The sequence below is a fragment of the Schistocerca gregaria genome, chromosome 2 (genome assembly GCF_023897955.1).
Source record: "Schistocerca gregaria isolate iqSchGreg1 chromosome 2, iqSchGreg1.2, whole genome shotgun sequence".
Lineage (NCBI taxonomy): Eukaryota > Metazoa > Arthropoda > Insecta > Orthoptera > Acrididae > Schistocerca > Schistocerca gregaria.
Genome location: NC_064921.1, coordinates 772,994,397 through 773,009,997, shown reverse-complemented (window position 1 = coordinate 773,009,997; position 15,601 = coordinate 772,994,397). Strand labels below are relative to the sequence as shown.

The window sequence follows — 15,601 nt, the reverse complement described above, 5'->3', positions numbered from 1 at the left end:
AAAGGCCTTTAGTGCTCTAGGGAAGGGTGCTGCGTATGTCACTGTTTAGCTGGCCAATGCTCTTTAATTGCCTCAGCAACTTCCAACAACTACCAAGAGATTGTCTTTTGCTGGGGGCACCTCAAAGAATGAGGGATCGCATTTTCCGCCGCAGAAATTATCGTTATAGAGACCTGCTCAATCACAACATCAATGGCACCATATGGGGGAGATTCAATGGTAACAACAGAGGTGAAGGCTACCCAGTCTGCCTTGTTTAAAGCCCATCTGGGTAGGTGTCCACAGGCATGACACTGGGAGAGTGACAGGAAGATAAAGAAGTGGTCACTACCACACAGGTCGTCATGTGCTCTCCAGCGGATAGATGAGAGAAGTCCGGGGCTGCAAACTCATAAATCAATGGACGAGTAACTACCATGAGCCACACTGAAATGTGTGGTGGCCCCAGCATTTAAGAGGAGGAGGTCGAGTTGGGGCAGTAAATTTTTGACATCTCTGCCACGGCCAGTAAGCATGGTGCTACCCCACAAGGGATTATGGGCATTAAAAACTCCCAAAAGTAGGAAAGGTTTAGGGGTTGGTCAATCAGTACAGCCAATACGTTCAGGGGTACCACACCATCTGGAGGGAGATATAAGTTGCAGATAGTTATTTCCTGCATTGGGCCATACCCTGATAGCCACAGCTTCAAGAGGAGTTTGAAGGGGCACAGGTTCACTACATACCGAGTTTGGAACATAAATGCAAATTTCACCTGACACTATTACATTCGCTATGGTTCTTGTAATATCACCGGTAGCCAAGAAGGGCAGGCGCCTGCACTGCCGGGAACCAGGTTTCCTGGAGGGTAATACAGAAAGCTCAACAGTTGCCGTAGCTCAGCCAGGTGGTGGAAGAAACTGCCACAATTCCACTGGAGGATGACATGATCTTGAGACTGGGAAGGCATGAAACACACAATGAGGCATCCTACACCTCAGGGTCACTTGCTACCACCAACTTATTTCCTGAATGGGCTATATCCATTGTGTCTGAGAGTCTGGCGAGATCTAGGTCCTCACTGGACACCAGCACCTTCACCTGCAGAGCTTGTAGGCAGCGGTGGTGTGGGTGCCACCGCAATTCCCTTGGTCTTGGGGGTCTTCTTTCTGGACTTCTCTTGCTGATCCTTGGGCTTCTCTGGCTGGGAGGGTTTCACTGATTCAGTAACTGGGACTGAGGATGATCATGAAGCCCTACGGCCAGTTGCTTCTGGGCACCTCAGCCACTGATGGGTGTTATCTTTCCCACTATCAGAAACGTGGGAAGGGAGTGACCCAAGGAACCCTTTCCCAGTAAGGGGAGCCGAAGAAGACTTGCGCTTCTCTGGCTGAGAAGTGGGGACTGGTGTCCTCGATGCTTGGGGGGACAGTGCTCACGAGGCAGGTGGAGAAGGAGCAACAGGAAGGGAAGTGGCCCCCACCATCAAGGGGGCAGGTGTAAACTGGAACTCGTGGAACTGAAGTGACTACAACTGTTCTCGTAGCGGTGGCATAAGAGAAGGTCATAGGCACAGGATGTAGGCACTCAAATTTCCTCTTGGCCTCAATATAGGTCTTTAGGTCCAGGGTCTTTTATTCCATGGTTTTCCTTTTTCACTGTAAAATCCTGCAGTCTGGTGAGCAAGGGGAATGATGCTCTCCACAGTTGACAAAGATGGGAGGCAGGGTACATGGAGTGTTGGGATGGGATGGACATACACAATCTCGACATGTGATGCTGGAAGAACAGCTGAACTTCCAGCACTTGAAGCAGTGCTTTGGGGAGGGACATATGGCTTGACATCACAGCAGTAGATCATCACCTTGACCTGCTCGGGTAATGTGTCTCCCTCGAAGGCCAAGATGAAGGCACCAGTAGCAAACTGATTATCTCTCGGACCCCGATGGACGCACTGGACAAAGTGAACTCCTCGCCACTCTAAGTTGGCGCACAGCTCATCGTCAGACTGCAAAAGAAGGTCCCTGTGGAATATAATACCGTGGACCATATTTAAGCTCTTATGAGGTGTGATGGTAACAGAAAAATCCCCCAACTTGTCAAATACGAGTAATGCCAGTGACTGGGCAGAGGATGCTGTTTTAATCAAGACTGACCCTGATCGCATTTTGGACTAGCCCTCCACCTCCTCAAACTTGCCCTCTAAATTCTCTACAAAAAACTGAGGCTTTATTGAGACAAAGGAGCCCCCATCAGCTCTTGTACATACGAGGTACTGGGGTACATAAGGTTTGCTGCCATCCTTAGCCTGGCGTTCCTCCTATGGTGTGGCCAGGGAGGGGAACAATTTAGGACCATACTTCCTTGCATTGTACTGAGACTTGGAACAGGATGGCCATTGCCGTGAGTCCCAATGTGCCAGGATGATGGGCATCTAACCCTTGGCATACATGGGGAGTTAACGTCAGAGGCATCAGCAGAGCTATCCCTGTGTAGTCAGGGGGCTACAACCAACAGGGTACATGGCGGCCCCACCACAACAGACTGGCTACCATGCTGGATATGAGGTGCAAAGAATTCTATGGTCATTGTCAATGCAGAATTTGACATTGTGTAGTGGGTGGAGGAAAACACACCCAGGAAGGTGTCCTCACTCAAGAGATGGTGGATGAGCGGGACTGCAATGTCACGATGAGGAAGTGGGCTAAAGATCTTAATGCACAATGGACACGACGCGCTATGTAAGGCACCCTTCCCCAATTGGCTTGCTCTTCAGGAAAAGCTTGAAAAATAGAGGTCAAATCCTACTGGGGACCATCACATGTGAGACTCCTTTTAGTTGCCTCTTACGACAGGCAGGAATACCTCAGCCTATTCTAACCACAGGGCCCACAGGGGGAAAAAGTGATGATAACTATCATCATAAAAAAATAATTTAGTTTCATGACCAAATCAGAATCCAACTATTTTGCTTTTATCCCTCAGAAAATTTCGTTTCACCCCTCAGGAGGTAATAACCCTCATGTTGCGAAGCACTGCCCTAAAGTGAATGACATTTTCATACAGGAACAAGGTCTTCTATCCTACTCTGCGCAGATAAAACACAGTTTATGATCACTCGCACTGGCTGTAACCCAGAGACTGGGGAAACAACAGACAGTTCTGCAGGTCAATAACAGCAGAGTTCATGACGTGAATGGCTAACCAAAAAATAAGTCCAGAGCAAAGAAAATTCATCCTTTGCAAATAAAACATTGCAAGGAGTAATCCAATCACAAATGTAGTACATGCAAGATAAAAATTCTACTGCCCAATGGCTTGTAACTAAAGGCTTCAAAGACAAGTAAGGGACTGATGGCAGGTGTGTCAGGTCTCTGTATTTGCAGGCAGTCTCATGTCATGTCAGTGGACGGCTCCACGTGACATGCTGTGGATGCGCCTTCTACAGGAGCAAGCAGCCACTGTTAATTGTAAGTAGTTCGAGTATTTCTGGCTGTTCTCCATAAGGATACTCAGACTGGGTGGGGAATGTGAATCAATATCTGATACTAAACAGAGAAAATGCCAAATTATGTACTGTGAAACAAAGTCAAATGTTTGCCAAGCACAAGCTACAATTTAACAGCCAATCGTAATTTCTTACTCAATACATAAGATAAGAATATAAACATATTACGATGGCTAAGAAACTTCACAGACACTGCTTCATCAAATGAACTGTTCGAAATATCCATGTTTTATTTCCAAATGCCATGGAACTCAATATACTTAAGTCAACCAATCAGAGTTACATATCAGTATCAATAATTACAGCTTACAAAGCTAGAATTAATTTAAAATTGAAACCAATTTACTGTCAACTGTGTACAATTTCATATTATCCACTTGTACTCAAAAATGTTAACTGGTGATATCTTTTCAAGATATAAGCGAAAGATAACAAATAGGTAACTGGTTGAAACATTGTTACCAGACAACAAAGCTATTCGCCTGATGTCGTAAGATGATTTCATCAAAGGAATTTGCTGAGAAAGCTTGGAGTTCCCTATAACAATGCTAATTATGATATTTCTGACAATGACCTTTGCAATATTTTGGTATATATTAACTGCCACTGCAGTGGACTTTTGCCCCTTCCTGTTCTATGATGAATTCTTTACAACCAGGTAAGAGTTCCCATTTATGTTTATCAAAGGCACCATCATTACAAAAGCTCCTCAACATGACTAAACAGTCAAAGAACACATTTATTCTGAACACACATGTACACCACATCAGTGATCACATGAAGTGTGGAATTTTCAGTTCTTGTTGTTCACACACACACACACACACACACACACACACACACACACACACACACGGGTGTACTATTTCAAAATCCCAAGCTCTTAAGAGCTAAGTCTAAAACATTAATAAGCAAACTGTGTTTGAAAACAATGTACCTGGAGCTGGTCAGCGCTTTGTGGCTGATTGTGAGAAAGGCAAACACAATGCCGCCACAATGCAATACATGAGCGGAAGATCCTTAGGCATGTGCCACACTTGAAATTCTCATCAGGCACTTCATTTTCTGGCTCATCATTTACTGCATTCAGTTTCTGTCAAGTCAGATAAACAGTCATTACCAAGTGTCCAAAATGATGATTAGTCTAAATACTAATTATGAGCTAAAATATTGGAAAAAGGAAATATAAGTTATTCCCTGAAACATATTTTATTCATATATATTACCTCAGGTGAATTATGATGCATAATACAGGGTGATTCAAAAAGAATACCACAACTTTAAAAATGTGTATTTAATGAAAGAAACATAATATCACCTTCTGTTATACATCATTACAAAGAGTATTTAAAAAGGTTTTTTTTCACTCAAAAACAAGTTCAGAGATGTTCAATATGGCCCCCTCCAGACACTCGAGCAATATCAACCCGATACTCCAACTCGTTCCATACTCTCTGTAGCATATCAGGCGTAACAGTTTTGATAGCTGCTGTTATTTCTCATTTCAAATCATCAATGGTGACTGGGAGAGGTGGCCGAAACCCCATATCCTTAACATACCCCCATAAGAAAAAATCGCAGGGGGTAAGATCACGGCTTCTTGGAGGCCAGTGATGAAGTGCTCTGTCACGGGCTGCCTGGCGGCCGATCCATCACCTCGGGTAGTTGACGTTCAGATAGTTACGGACAGATAAGTGCCAATGTGGTGGCGCTCCATCCTGCTGAAATATGAATTGTTGTGCTTCTTGTTCGAGCTGAGGGAACAGCCAATTCTCTAACATCTCCAGATACTGTAGTCCAGTTACAGTAGCACCTTCGAAGAAAAAGGGACCAAAAACTTTATTGGCTGAAATGGCACAGAAAACGTTCACCTTAGGCGAGTCACGTTCATACTGAGTTGTTTCCCGCGGATTCTCAGTGCCCCATATACAGACATTGGGACGGTTGACTTTCCCGTTAGTGTGGAAAGTTGCTTCATCACTAAACACAATCTTTGAAACGAAAGATTCATCTGTTTCCATTTGAGCAACAATAAAATCACAGAAATCGATTCTTTTAATCTTATCAGCTGCAGACAGTGCTTGAACTAATTTCAGATGATAAGGTTTCATAACTAACCTTTTTCGTAGGACTCTCCATACAGTTGATTGTGGAATTTGTAGCTCTCTGCTAGCTCTGTGAGTCAATTTTCCTGGGCTGCATACAAATGCTTGCTGGATGCGTGGTACATTTTCATCACTCGTTCTCGATCGTCCAGAACTTTTCCCTTTGCACAAACACCCATTCTCTGTAAACTGTTTATACCAACGTTTAATACACCACCTATCAGGAGGTTTAACACCATACTTCGTTCGAAATGCACGCTGAACAACTGTTGTCGATTCACTTCTGCCGTACTCAATAACACAAAAAGCTTTCTGTTGAGCGGTCGCCATCTTAGCATCAACTGACGCTGACGCCTAGTCAACAGCGCCTCAAGCGAACAAATGTACAACTAAATGAAACTTTATAGCTCCCTTAATTCGCCGACAGACAGTGCTTAGCTCTGCCTTTTGTCGTAGCAGAGTTTTAAATTCCTAAAGTTGTGGTATTCTTTTTGAATCACCCTGTATAAACTATATAGCAATAGCAGGACATATTCGGAGGCCTCCAGAAGTCATCAGTTTGGTTAAGGAAATGGGTGGGAGGTAAAAACTTTACAGGAAGACCAAGGTATGAGTACAGTTATCAGGTTCGAATGAATCCATGATATAGTAGCTATTCAAATATGAAGAGGCTTCACAGGCTAGAGTAGCATAGACAGCTGTATTTGAAGTGAAGACAACAACAACAACAACAACAACAACAACAACATTAATAGAAATTAGGGAGAATAATGCACATCTGATTCCATGGAAACTACAGCACTGTATATTCAGTTGCTCTAAGGAATACCTGAGTGAAGAACAGTTGGCAACATTAACATTTTAGAACTAGAGTAATACTTTAAATAAACAAACACTGAAATAATGAGGCAAATAAGATTCAGTGATCACACGAGTGAAGCACAGTCAACTCGCTGGTGATTACTTACTAGGGATTGTGATTTTAACACAAACAGTGCCAGACCTGATGACACCAAGGACTAGATGCTACTTCCCCCATCCAAGTGCAGCACAACAAATTACATAAAAATTCTAGCCTGTTAGAAGTACATTGAATGTTACTCATATCTGCTTAGGAATATCATTCTTACCATGGAATGTTTGTTAGTGTTTGCCACACTGTAATCTGATGTACTGATAAGTATACTAGGAAATGTTTTACATGTTGTTATACAAGCAGCGGAAAGGTTCAAAACAGTGCATAAAAGGGTTGGACAAAAATAAGGAAAAACACAGAAGGAATGCATGCTGCACATAAATGCAGATGCTATCCAAGCCTACAAATTGTGTTGTTGTTTACGACCACAAATGGCACCTGTGCAATGTCCTCAATGAATTGCAACTGTCAGTCATGCTCAGAACAGTGTTCTATGTAATTTTGAGTGCATTATGTTGGAGACTAGTAGAACTGAATGTGGGCAAACTGTTGGTGCTTGTATGGTGGGTGCTTTCATAACCAAGGTAGCCAAGTGTTTGGTGTTTCAAGAGGCACTATATCAAAGATTTATACCACATACATGACAAGCAGGAAACGTCACCATCTAAGTCACAATGCAGGTGAAAATGTGTACAGAGTGATCCTGACAGTTTTGCAAAATTACCCCACAAATGCTCAATAATATTGAGATTTGGTGGCAGACTGTCATTACGAACCCTGTCAGCACCAAAAGCATCACAAAGTGAGCTCCATAAGCAAGGAATTGCTGGGCAAACTGGAATTCCAAAACTGCTCATCAGAGATGCAAATGCTCATAAAAAGGAAAATGTGACATCAAAGCCATAACACCTGGGCTATGGTGCAATGGAAAAAAGTCATTAGGTCAGATGAATCTTGTTTTACACAGTTTCCAACTTCTGGCTGAATTTATATCCCACGAGTGAAACACGAACCCCGCTGTTACTCTGCAACATCGCATTACCACCATGGACTATGTAAACCATTTTGGCTGAGCAGGTCCATACCACGATAAGACATTATCCACGACGTCAGGGCCCGTCACAGAGCTCGCTTTGTCTTTGACTGGTTTCGTTGGTGTGAAGCTGAATTATCACCTCCCCCTCGCCACCACTTCCCCTCTCACCACTACAGTCATCAAATTTCAATATTATTGAACATTTGTGGTCTACTTTGGAAAGGATAATGCATAATCACTATCCACCTCCAGCAACATTACCTGACTTTTCCACTATTTTGCAGGAAGAATGGTATACAATTCCTTGAAAACCAAACATAATCTGTATTTAAACCAATCCACGGCAACTGGAAGCTGTTTTGAATGTGAACATGTTTCCTATACTGTATCAGGCATCCTACAGCATATTAGGCACAGTGAGGTGTGTTTTTGTGTTTCTGTATTTTCGTCCATCCCCTGCACTCTATGGTGAAGTGACATTCATTCCAGAAGCTGATTAGTGATAAGAATTGAAATTTAACAAGTCTTTCAAGTTGGAAGTTTTTGTATAAATGTATATATTTATTAAAATTCATGAAGTATAAGGAATGGTAGATGACTAACCATCATTCACTTTTAAGGTAAAGATTTGAATGAGCAAATACATAAATAAAAAGGGATATATGACTGCTTGCACGGACTGTCAAATCTATGTTGTTTTACCAGACAGGAAGTTTAAACATACAGGTGCGTGCACATTTCTGTTGTGTTGTGTGAGCTGTTTTTTAAAAAAAAAGATCATGGTCACAATGCTCTTTATCAATGAAAGAGCTGTGTAAAATTAATTAATTTTGCTGATTATAGTAGCTACCTCATACTACTGTTCAAACATTTGAGTAATTCCACACCTCGGAAAATTGTCATCTATTATGAGTTCTATATGCTAAGTGTAAGTGGTGTAAGTGTAGTGGTAAGTGCCGTTGGTGCCTTTCTAACAAGGTCATTACAGATGGGGCACAAATCTGGATAGTGCAATGCAGGGGACGATGAGACTCAACCACATTCATTACACAGCTCGTAGCAGATTAACTAACTTTGAAATCTGGGTTGTCAGAATTACAACACCATTCTTCTCCTTAATGTATGAAGTTCAATTACACATCCTTAGTTCAGTTTCACAAATATCAGCATTGCTCCAAAGTTGAAAGAACTGCCCACTACAGTACTATGGTATTAGACAACCTAAACAGATAGGTTAGGTACCTTATCCATTCTTTTGATATTTTGGGGGATTTTGAACCACACACAGTGCTTAACATAGCTGTGGTCTTGGATGAACACAAAAATATTTCTGTGTTTAGAGTTCACAACTTTGCTCCTGATGTCAAAAACTTGGATATTACACTGGAAGATAATTTATACCTTTTACACATCTAAGAATGTTCCATTTATCAATGAAAGAAGCAGATGTTTAACATAAAAGCATAATATTTAAAATGTAAAGCATTTTCATACACATTTTGTCACTGACAGCAAACAGATCAGTAAAACTGTCAAGCACTGCCACGGCCACAGAAATCAAACGTACACTGGTGGGAAAAGATTCTTCACAACAAGAAGGAGATATGCAACATAAACAAAAGTCGGTAGGCATATTTCTACATCCGAAAGATGATGTCTATTCAAATTGCACATCAGTTGCATAAGAGTGGCACTAGTAGCACCACCACAAGGACACAGGTAATGTTATAGCTTTAAATACGTGCTGTAACAGCTGTGAATAATTGATACCTATGGGACTGAACACGGCGAGCTGATGTTCAGTCAAGAATACCTTTAAAGAGACTAAGACGCCATTATCAACACCTCACTGAGTTTGAACAAGGTCGAGTAATAGGGCTACAGGAGGCTGCTGGCAGCAGTGGTCACAAGAATGTACAGTCCAAGAAGCCTGGGCTCCAGATGGCCAGATGGCACTACCGAGAGGGAAGCTCTCGGTGTTCGGCGTACGGCTCCGGCACGTTTACTGCATCTGCCAGATGTGGCCGTGTGTTGGTTAGGAGGAGGAGGCCAATTGAAGGCCTGCAGCCAATATACACACTACACACACCTACACTTGGAATCATGGTCTGGGGTGTGATTTTGTATGACAGCAGGAGCAGACTCATAGTTATTCCACACACTCTGACTGCAAATATGTAAGCTAATCTGTTGTGCTGTCATGCATGAGTAGCATTTCAGGGGTGTAGTTTTCAACATTTTTTTCATGCTCGCCAACGTATCTCTATTATAACATGACATGCTCTACATAGTGTCAATGTGTTGTCTGGGCCAGCTTGAGCACCATATTTATCTCTGATCGAGCACATACAGGACACCATTGAACAGCAACTCCAGCATTATCCACAACCAGCGTTAACTGTCCCCGAATTGGCAAACCGAGTGCAACAGGCCTGTAACTCAATCTCACACTGACATCTGGCACCTGTACAACACAATGCATGACGTTACCACGCTTGCATTCAACATTCTGGGAGTTACATTTGTTATTAATGCGATAGCATTCCACAATTGCAATGGCTTACCTCACACTCACATTAACATGTGACTTGCAATGTTAATAACTCAAATATGTTAACTTAGACAAACCTACTCCAGAAATTTCATTACTTTACATTAATTATATTTTAGTGTTGCAATTTTTTTATGTTATTGTATATCTAGCACTTGCTGCCTACATGAGTTTTACCTTCTGAATCAGATCACCTCCAAAACACTTTCTAGCAACACTGACTGACATATCAAGGTTTTATTGGACAAATGCTTGCTCAGCCTATATGGGGAAAAGAACCTTCCATGTTAATACTGAAAAAAAAGAGAACTAAATATGAGTATGAAAAACGAATTCACTTATGAAAACAGAATTTTATAGGAAGGAGTAGTAGGTCACTCATATTGAAGGTTGAGAGGAACTGGTGGGAAGTGGGCCCCCCCTCCCCTTGAGAAAAGAACTAATGGTTCTGAAAGCTACATAATTATTTTTTTAAAATTTTTCCTGCTAAAGGTGAAGACTCACAAGCCACTCTGCTTCCTTGTAAAACTTAAATGCCTGTCAAGTAACTAAGGCAATGTTGAAATTTCCTGGCTGATTAAAACTGTGTGCCGGACTGAGACTCGAACTTGAGACCTTTGCCTTTCGCGGGCAAATGCTCTACCACCTGAGCTACCCAAGCATGACTTACGACCCATCCTCACAGCAAGTTTCATATCAGTGCACACACTGCTGCAGAGTGTAAATCTCATTCTGGAAACATCGCCCAGGCTGTGGCTAAGCCATGTCTCCGCAATATCCTTTCTTCCAGGAGTGCTAGTTCTGCAAGGTTCGCAGAAGAGCTTCTGTGAAGTTTGGAAGGTAGGAGACGAGGTACTGGCAGAATTTAAGCTGTGAGGATGGGTCGTGAGTCATGCTTCGGTAGCTCAGGTGGTAGAGCACTTGCCCTCAAAAGGCAAAGGTCCTGAGGTCGAGTCTCGGTCCAGCATACAGTTTTAATCTGCCAGGAAGTTTCATATCAGTGCACACTCCATTGCAGAGTGAAAAATATCATTCTGGTAAGACAATATTTTTCCACTAATTCATTCCAGACTGTTCTATACAGTTATCTGTATCTGTTCAAACCTACTGAGGAAGGAACTAGTTTGCTGATACTGTGGTTACTTAGTGACACATTGTCTACCTCCTCTCTCTGTCTCTCCATTAACTGTGTGAATTCCCCAGTGATATTCTGATCAATAAATGTTATTAAAATAACTACATAAACAGTAAAGCTACCTACATTACAGACAGTCCGCACATGCAAGCGCAAGGCTTTCTCACTGGGCAGCTTCTCATCACAAATTAGGCACACATTATCAATGTGTTTACGCTCATGGTTAGCTAAGGACATTGACGTTGGTAGCTCCTTTTTGCAGTATCGGCATATGTATGGGCATCCCGGAGATTCAGGACAGGGCGCGCGCGAATAAAGAGAAGTAGAACGTCTCTTTCGCCGCTCCTCTGTCAAGCACATCCTGCAAACAAAATTTTTAATGCAAGACATAGTTTAATATTCATAGAACAATAGTCATACAAATTACTGTAATTGAAAGATTGTTCAAGATGATTTGCATAATATGTTTTTGAAAGTTTGCATGTTAACTTAATCTTGATACTAGGACCTTACTAACCACAACTTGAATTGCAGGTTACTGACAAGGACTGCTAAACCCTGTGCTCAACTGATCATAATGAGCATTCACTGTGCCACTGCTTTTGAAAAAAAAACTGAGGTCAAAAGTCATGAAACAATTTCAAGTTGGTCCTGACTAGAATGCAGAAGTGCATCATATTTCATCATATTGGTTGGCTGGTTTCTTAGTTTCATGTTCCTGGTTCGACCTCTGCTATCGGGTGAAGAAATGTAGGGTCCCCCTGAAAAGGTCAAGCGTGCACTACACGCAGGAAGTAGCTACAAGGGTAGCGGAGTACGTGTGGAGTGCAGATGTGGTTTTTTAGGTTAGAGAATTTCCTCCTTAGGCCTGACAACATGCCTCCTGAGAGGCGACAAGGTAGCAGTAGGCAAAACGCAACAGGGAATAACAATATTAATGTGGTAATAGTAAATAGCTCTCACTAATAAACAGCCACAATGCCCACATAGTACTAGGGAAGGAAAGTTGGCTGAAACCAGATGTAGACAATAATGAAATTCTAAACTCAGATCGGAATGTATACCACAGACAGAGACTGGACAGAGAAGGGGGAAGCGTGTTTATAGCAATAAAAAGTGAAATAGTATCTAAGGAAATTGACGGAGATCCAAAATGTGAAATAATTTGGGTGAAGGTCACGGTTAAAGTAGGCTCAAACATAGTAATTGGATGTCTCTATAGGCCCCCTGGCTCAGCAGCTGTTGTGGCAGAGCACCTAAAGGAAAATTTGGAAAATATTTTTAGTAGATTTCCCTACCATGTTATAGTTCTGGGTGGAGACTTTAATTTGCCAGATATATACTGGGAGATTCAAACATTTATAACGGGTGGCAGGGACAAAGAATCCAGTGAAATTTTTTAAGTTCTTTATCTGAAAACTACCTTGAGCAGTTAAACAGAGAACCAACTCATGGTGATAACATATTACACCTTCTGGTGACAAACAAACCCGAGCTATTTGAAACAGTTAACACAGAACAGGGAATTAGCGATCATAAAGCAGTTACTGCATTGACGATTTCAGCCGTAAATAAAAATATTAGAAAAGGTAGGAAGATTTTTCTGTTTAGCAAAAAGGACAAAAAGCGGATTAGAGGGTACCTGACAGCTCAACACAAAAATTTTGCCTGAAGTACAGGTAGTGTTGAGGATCAGTAGACAAAATTCCAAACCATCGTACAATATGCATTAGATGAGTATGTGCCAAGCAAGATCGTAAGAGATGGAAGAGCCACCGCGGTACAACAACCAAGTCAGAAAACTGCTACGGAAGCAAAGGGAACTTCACAGCAAACATAAACATAGTCAAAGCCTTGCAGACAAACAAACATTACACGAAGCAAAATGTAGTGTGAGGAGGGCTATGCGAGAGGCGTTCAATGAATTCGAAAGTAAAGTTCTATGTACTGGCTTGGCAGACAATCCTAAGGAATTTTAGTCCTATGTCAAAGCGGTAGGTGGATCAAAACAAAATGTCCAGACACTCTGTGACCAAAATTTTTGGTACTGAAACAGAGGATGACAGACTGAAGGCCGAAATACTAAATGTCTTTTTCCAAAGCTGTTTCACAGAGGAGGACCTTCTCTAGATCGCCGCACAGGTGACAAAACGGTAGATATCGAAATAGATGGCAGAGGGATAGAAAAACAAATAAAATCGCTCAAAAGAGGAAAGGCCGCCGGACCTGATGGGATACCAGTTCGATATTACACAGAGTACGTGAAGGAACTTACCTCCATTCTTGCAGCGCTGTACCGTAGGTCTCTAGAAGAGCGTAGCGTTCCAAAAGATTTAAAAAGAGCACAGGTCATCCCCGTTTTCAAGAAGGGACGTCAAACAGATGTGCAGAATTATAGACATATATCTCTAAAGTCGATCAGTTGTAGAATTTTGGAACAAGTATTATGTTTTAGTATATTGTCTTTTCTGGAGACTAGAAATCTACTTTGTAGGAATCAGCATGGGCTTTGAAAAAGACAATTGTGTGAAACCCAGCGCACACTATGCATCCATGAGACGCAGAGGGCCATAGTAGACACAGGTTCCAAGGTAGATGCCGGGTTTCTTGACTTCCGCAAGGCACTTGATACAGTTCCCCACAGTCGTTTAATGAACAAAATAAGAGCATATGGACTACGAGACCAATTGTGTGATTCCATTGAAGCGTTCCTAGATAACAAAATGCAGCATGTCACTCTCAATGGAGAGAAGTCTTCTGAAGTAAGAGTGATTTCAGATGTGCTGCTGGGGAGTGTCGTAGGACCGTTGCTCTTCACAATATACATAAATGACCTAGTGGATAACATCAGAAGTTCACTGAGGCTTTTTGTGGATGATGCTGTAGTATATCAAAAGGTTGTAACAATGGAGAATTGTACTGAAATGCAGGAGGATCTGCAACGAATTGACTCATGAGCAGGGAATGGCAATTGAATCTCAATGTAGGCAAGTGTAATGTGCTGTGAAACATAAAAAGAAAGATCCTTTATCATTTAGCTACAATATAGCAGGTCAGCAACAGGAAGCAGTTAATTCCATAAATTATTTGGGAGTAGGCATTAGGAGTGATTTAAAATGGAATGACCATATAACATTAATAGTCGGTAAAGCAGATGCCAGACAGAGATTTATTAGAATAATCCTAAGGAAATGCAGTCCGAAAACAACAGAAGTAGGGTACAGTACACTTGTTTGCCCACCCCTTGAATACTGCTCACTGGTGTGGGACCCATACCAGATAGAGTTGATAGAAGAGAGAAGATCCAATGGAGTGCGCTTCATTACAGGATCATTTAGTAATCGCAAAAGCATTACAGAGATGATAGATAAACTCCAGTGGAAGACTCTGCAAGAGAGACACTCAGTAGCTCGGTACAGGCTTTTGTTGAAGTTCTGAGAACATACCTTCACCGAGGCGTCAAGCAGTATATTGCTCCCTCCTACATATATCTAGCGAAGAGACCATGATGATAAAATCAGAGAGATTAGAGCCCACACAGAGGCAAACTGACAATCCTTCTTTCCATGAACAATATGAGACTGGAATAGAAGGGAGAACCGATAAAGGTACTCAAGGTTCCCTCTGCCATACACCGTCAGGTGGCTTGCGGAGTATGGATGTGGATGTGGATGTGGATGTAGATGTAGTTTGTTTCATGTTCCATGGATCTCTGTGCATGACATATGGTAATGATGTGGAAGGAGTCATTTTACATTCACACCACAAATTATCTGTAAATATACTTACATGCTGAACACTTTTTTTTAAAACAAAATGTACAGATGAAAACTACATGAAAGGTATTCACTACAATGTACTTGCAATAAAAAAGGGAAAAACTTATTACACTTCTTCGTTGTCAATCTCTGTTGGGCATGCCTCCTTGTCGACATCCTTGGGTTGTTCTGATGGTCTTGTGGCTGGGGATGATGCATCACAGCTGGCAGGTTCTGTCTTTACACGTGCCAGTGCCAGTGATGGTAGTCGGAATCTGCCATTGCCATCTGGTGATGAACTCCAAGACACCTGGCAGGTGAACAACAACAACAATAATAGTAGTAGTGTTGATGAGACAATATTCAGCAATTAAGTGAAGCTTTACTTTAAATACTGGTATCATAAGATATTTGTGCATTAAAATTTGAGCCTAGTTCCACAAAATATATAATGGGGTCATCCCACGCCAAGTGGACCAAATGTTCCCACTTAACCATCTCAAACTAGAATGAAATTTTGCATACATGTTTGCTGTAAAATAATACAAAGCTGTACAAAATATGAACTAAATGACCTGATGTACCTTCACTCATGACATGCGCAATTTCAGAG

At 41.8% G+C, this 15,601-nt stretch overlaps 1 protein-coding gene across 1 annotated transcript in view; it reads right to left on the bottom strand.

Moving 5' to 3' along the window:
- LOC126335005 (uncharacterized) overlaps positions 1 to 15,601 on the bottom strand; it is a 276,236-nt gene that overhangs the window by 26,499 nt on the left and 234,136 nt on the right. Inside the window, exons 4-6 of the mRNA XM_049997834.1 lie at positions 15,120 to 15,298; positions 11,357 to 11,591; positions 4,425 to 4,580 (exon numbers count right to left, since the gene is read on the bottom strand). Of these exons, the coding sequence (XP_049853791.1) occupies positions 4,425 to 4,580; positions 11,357 to 11,591; positions 15,120 to 15,298 (570 nt within the window). The remainder of the gene's footprint in view (positions 1 to 4,424; positions 4,581 to 11,356; positions 11,592 to 15,119; positions 15,299 to 15,601) is intronic.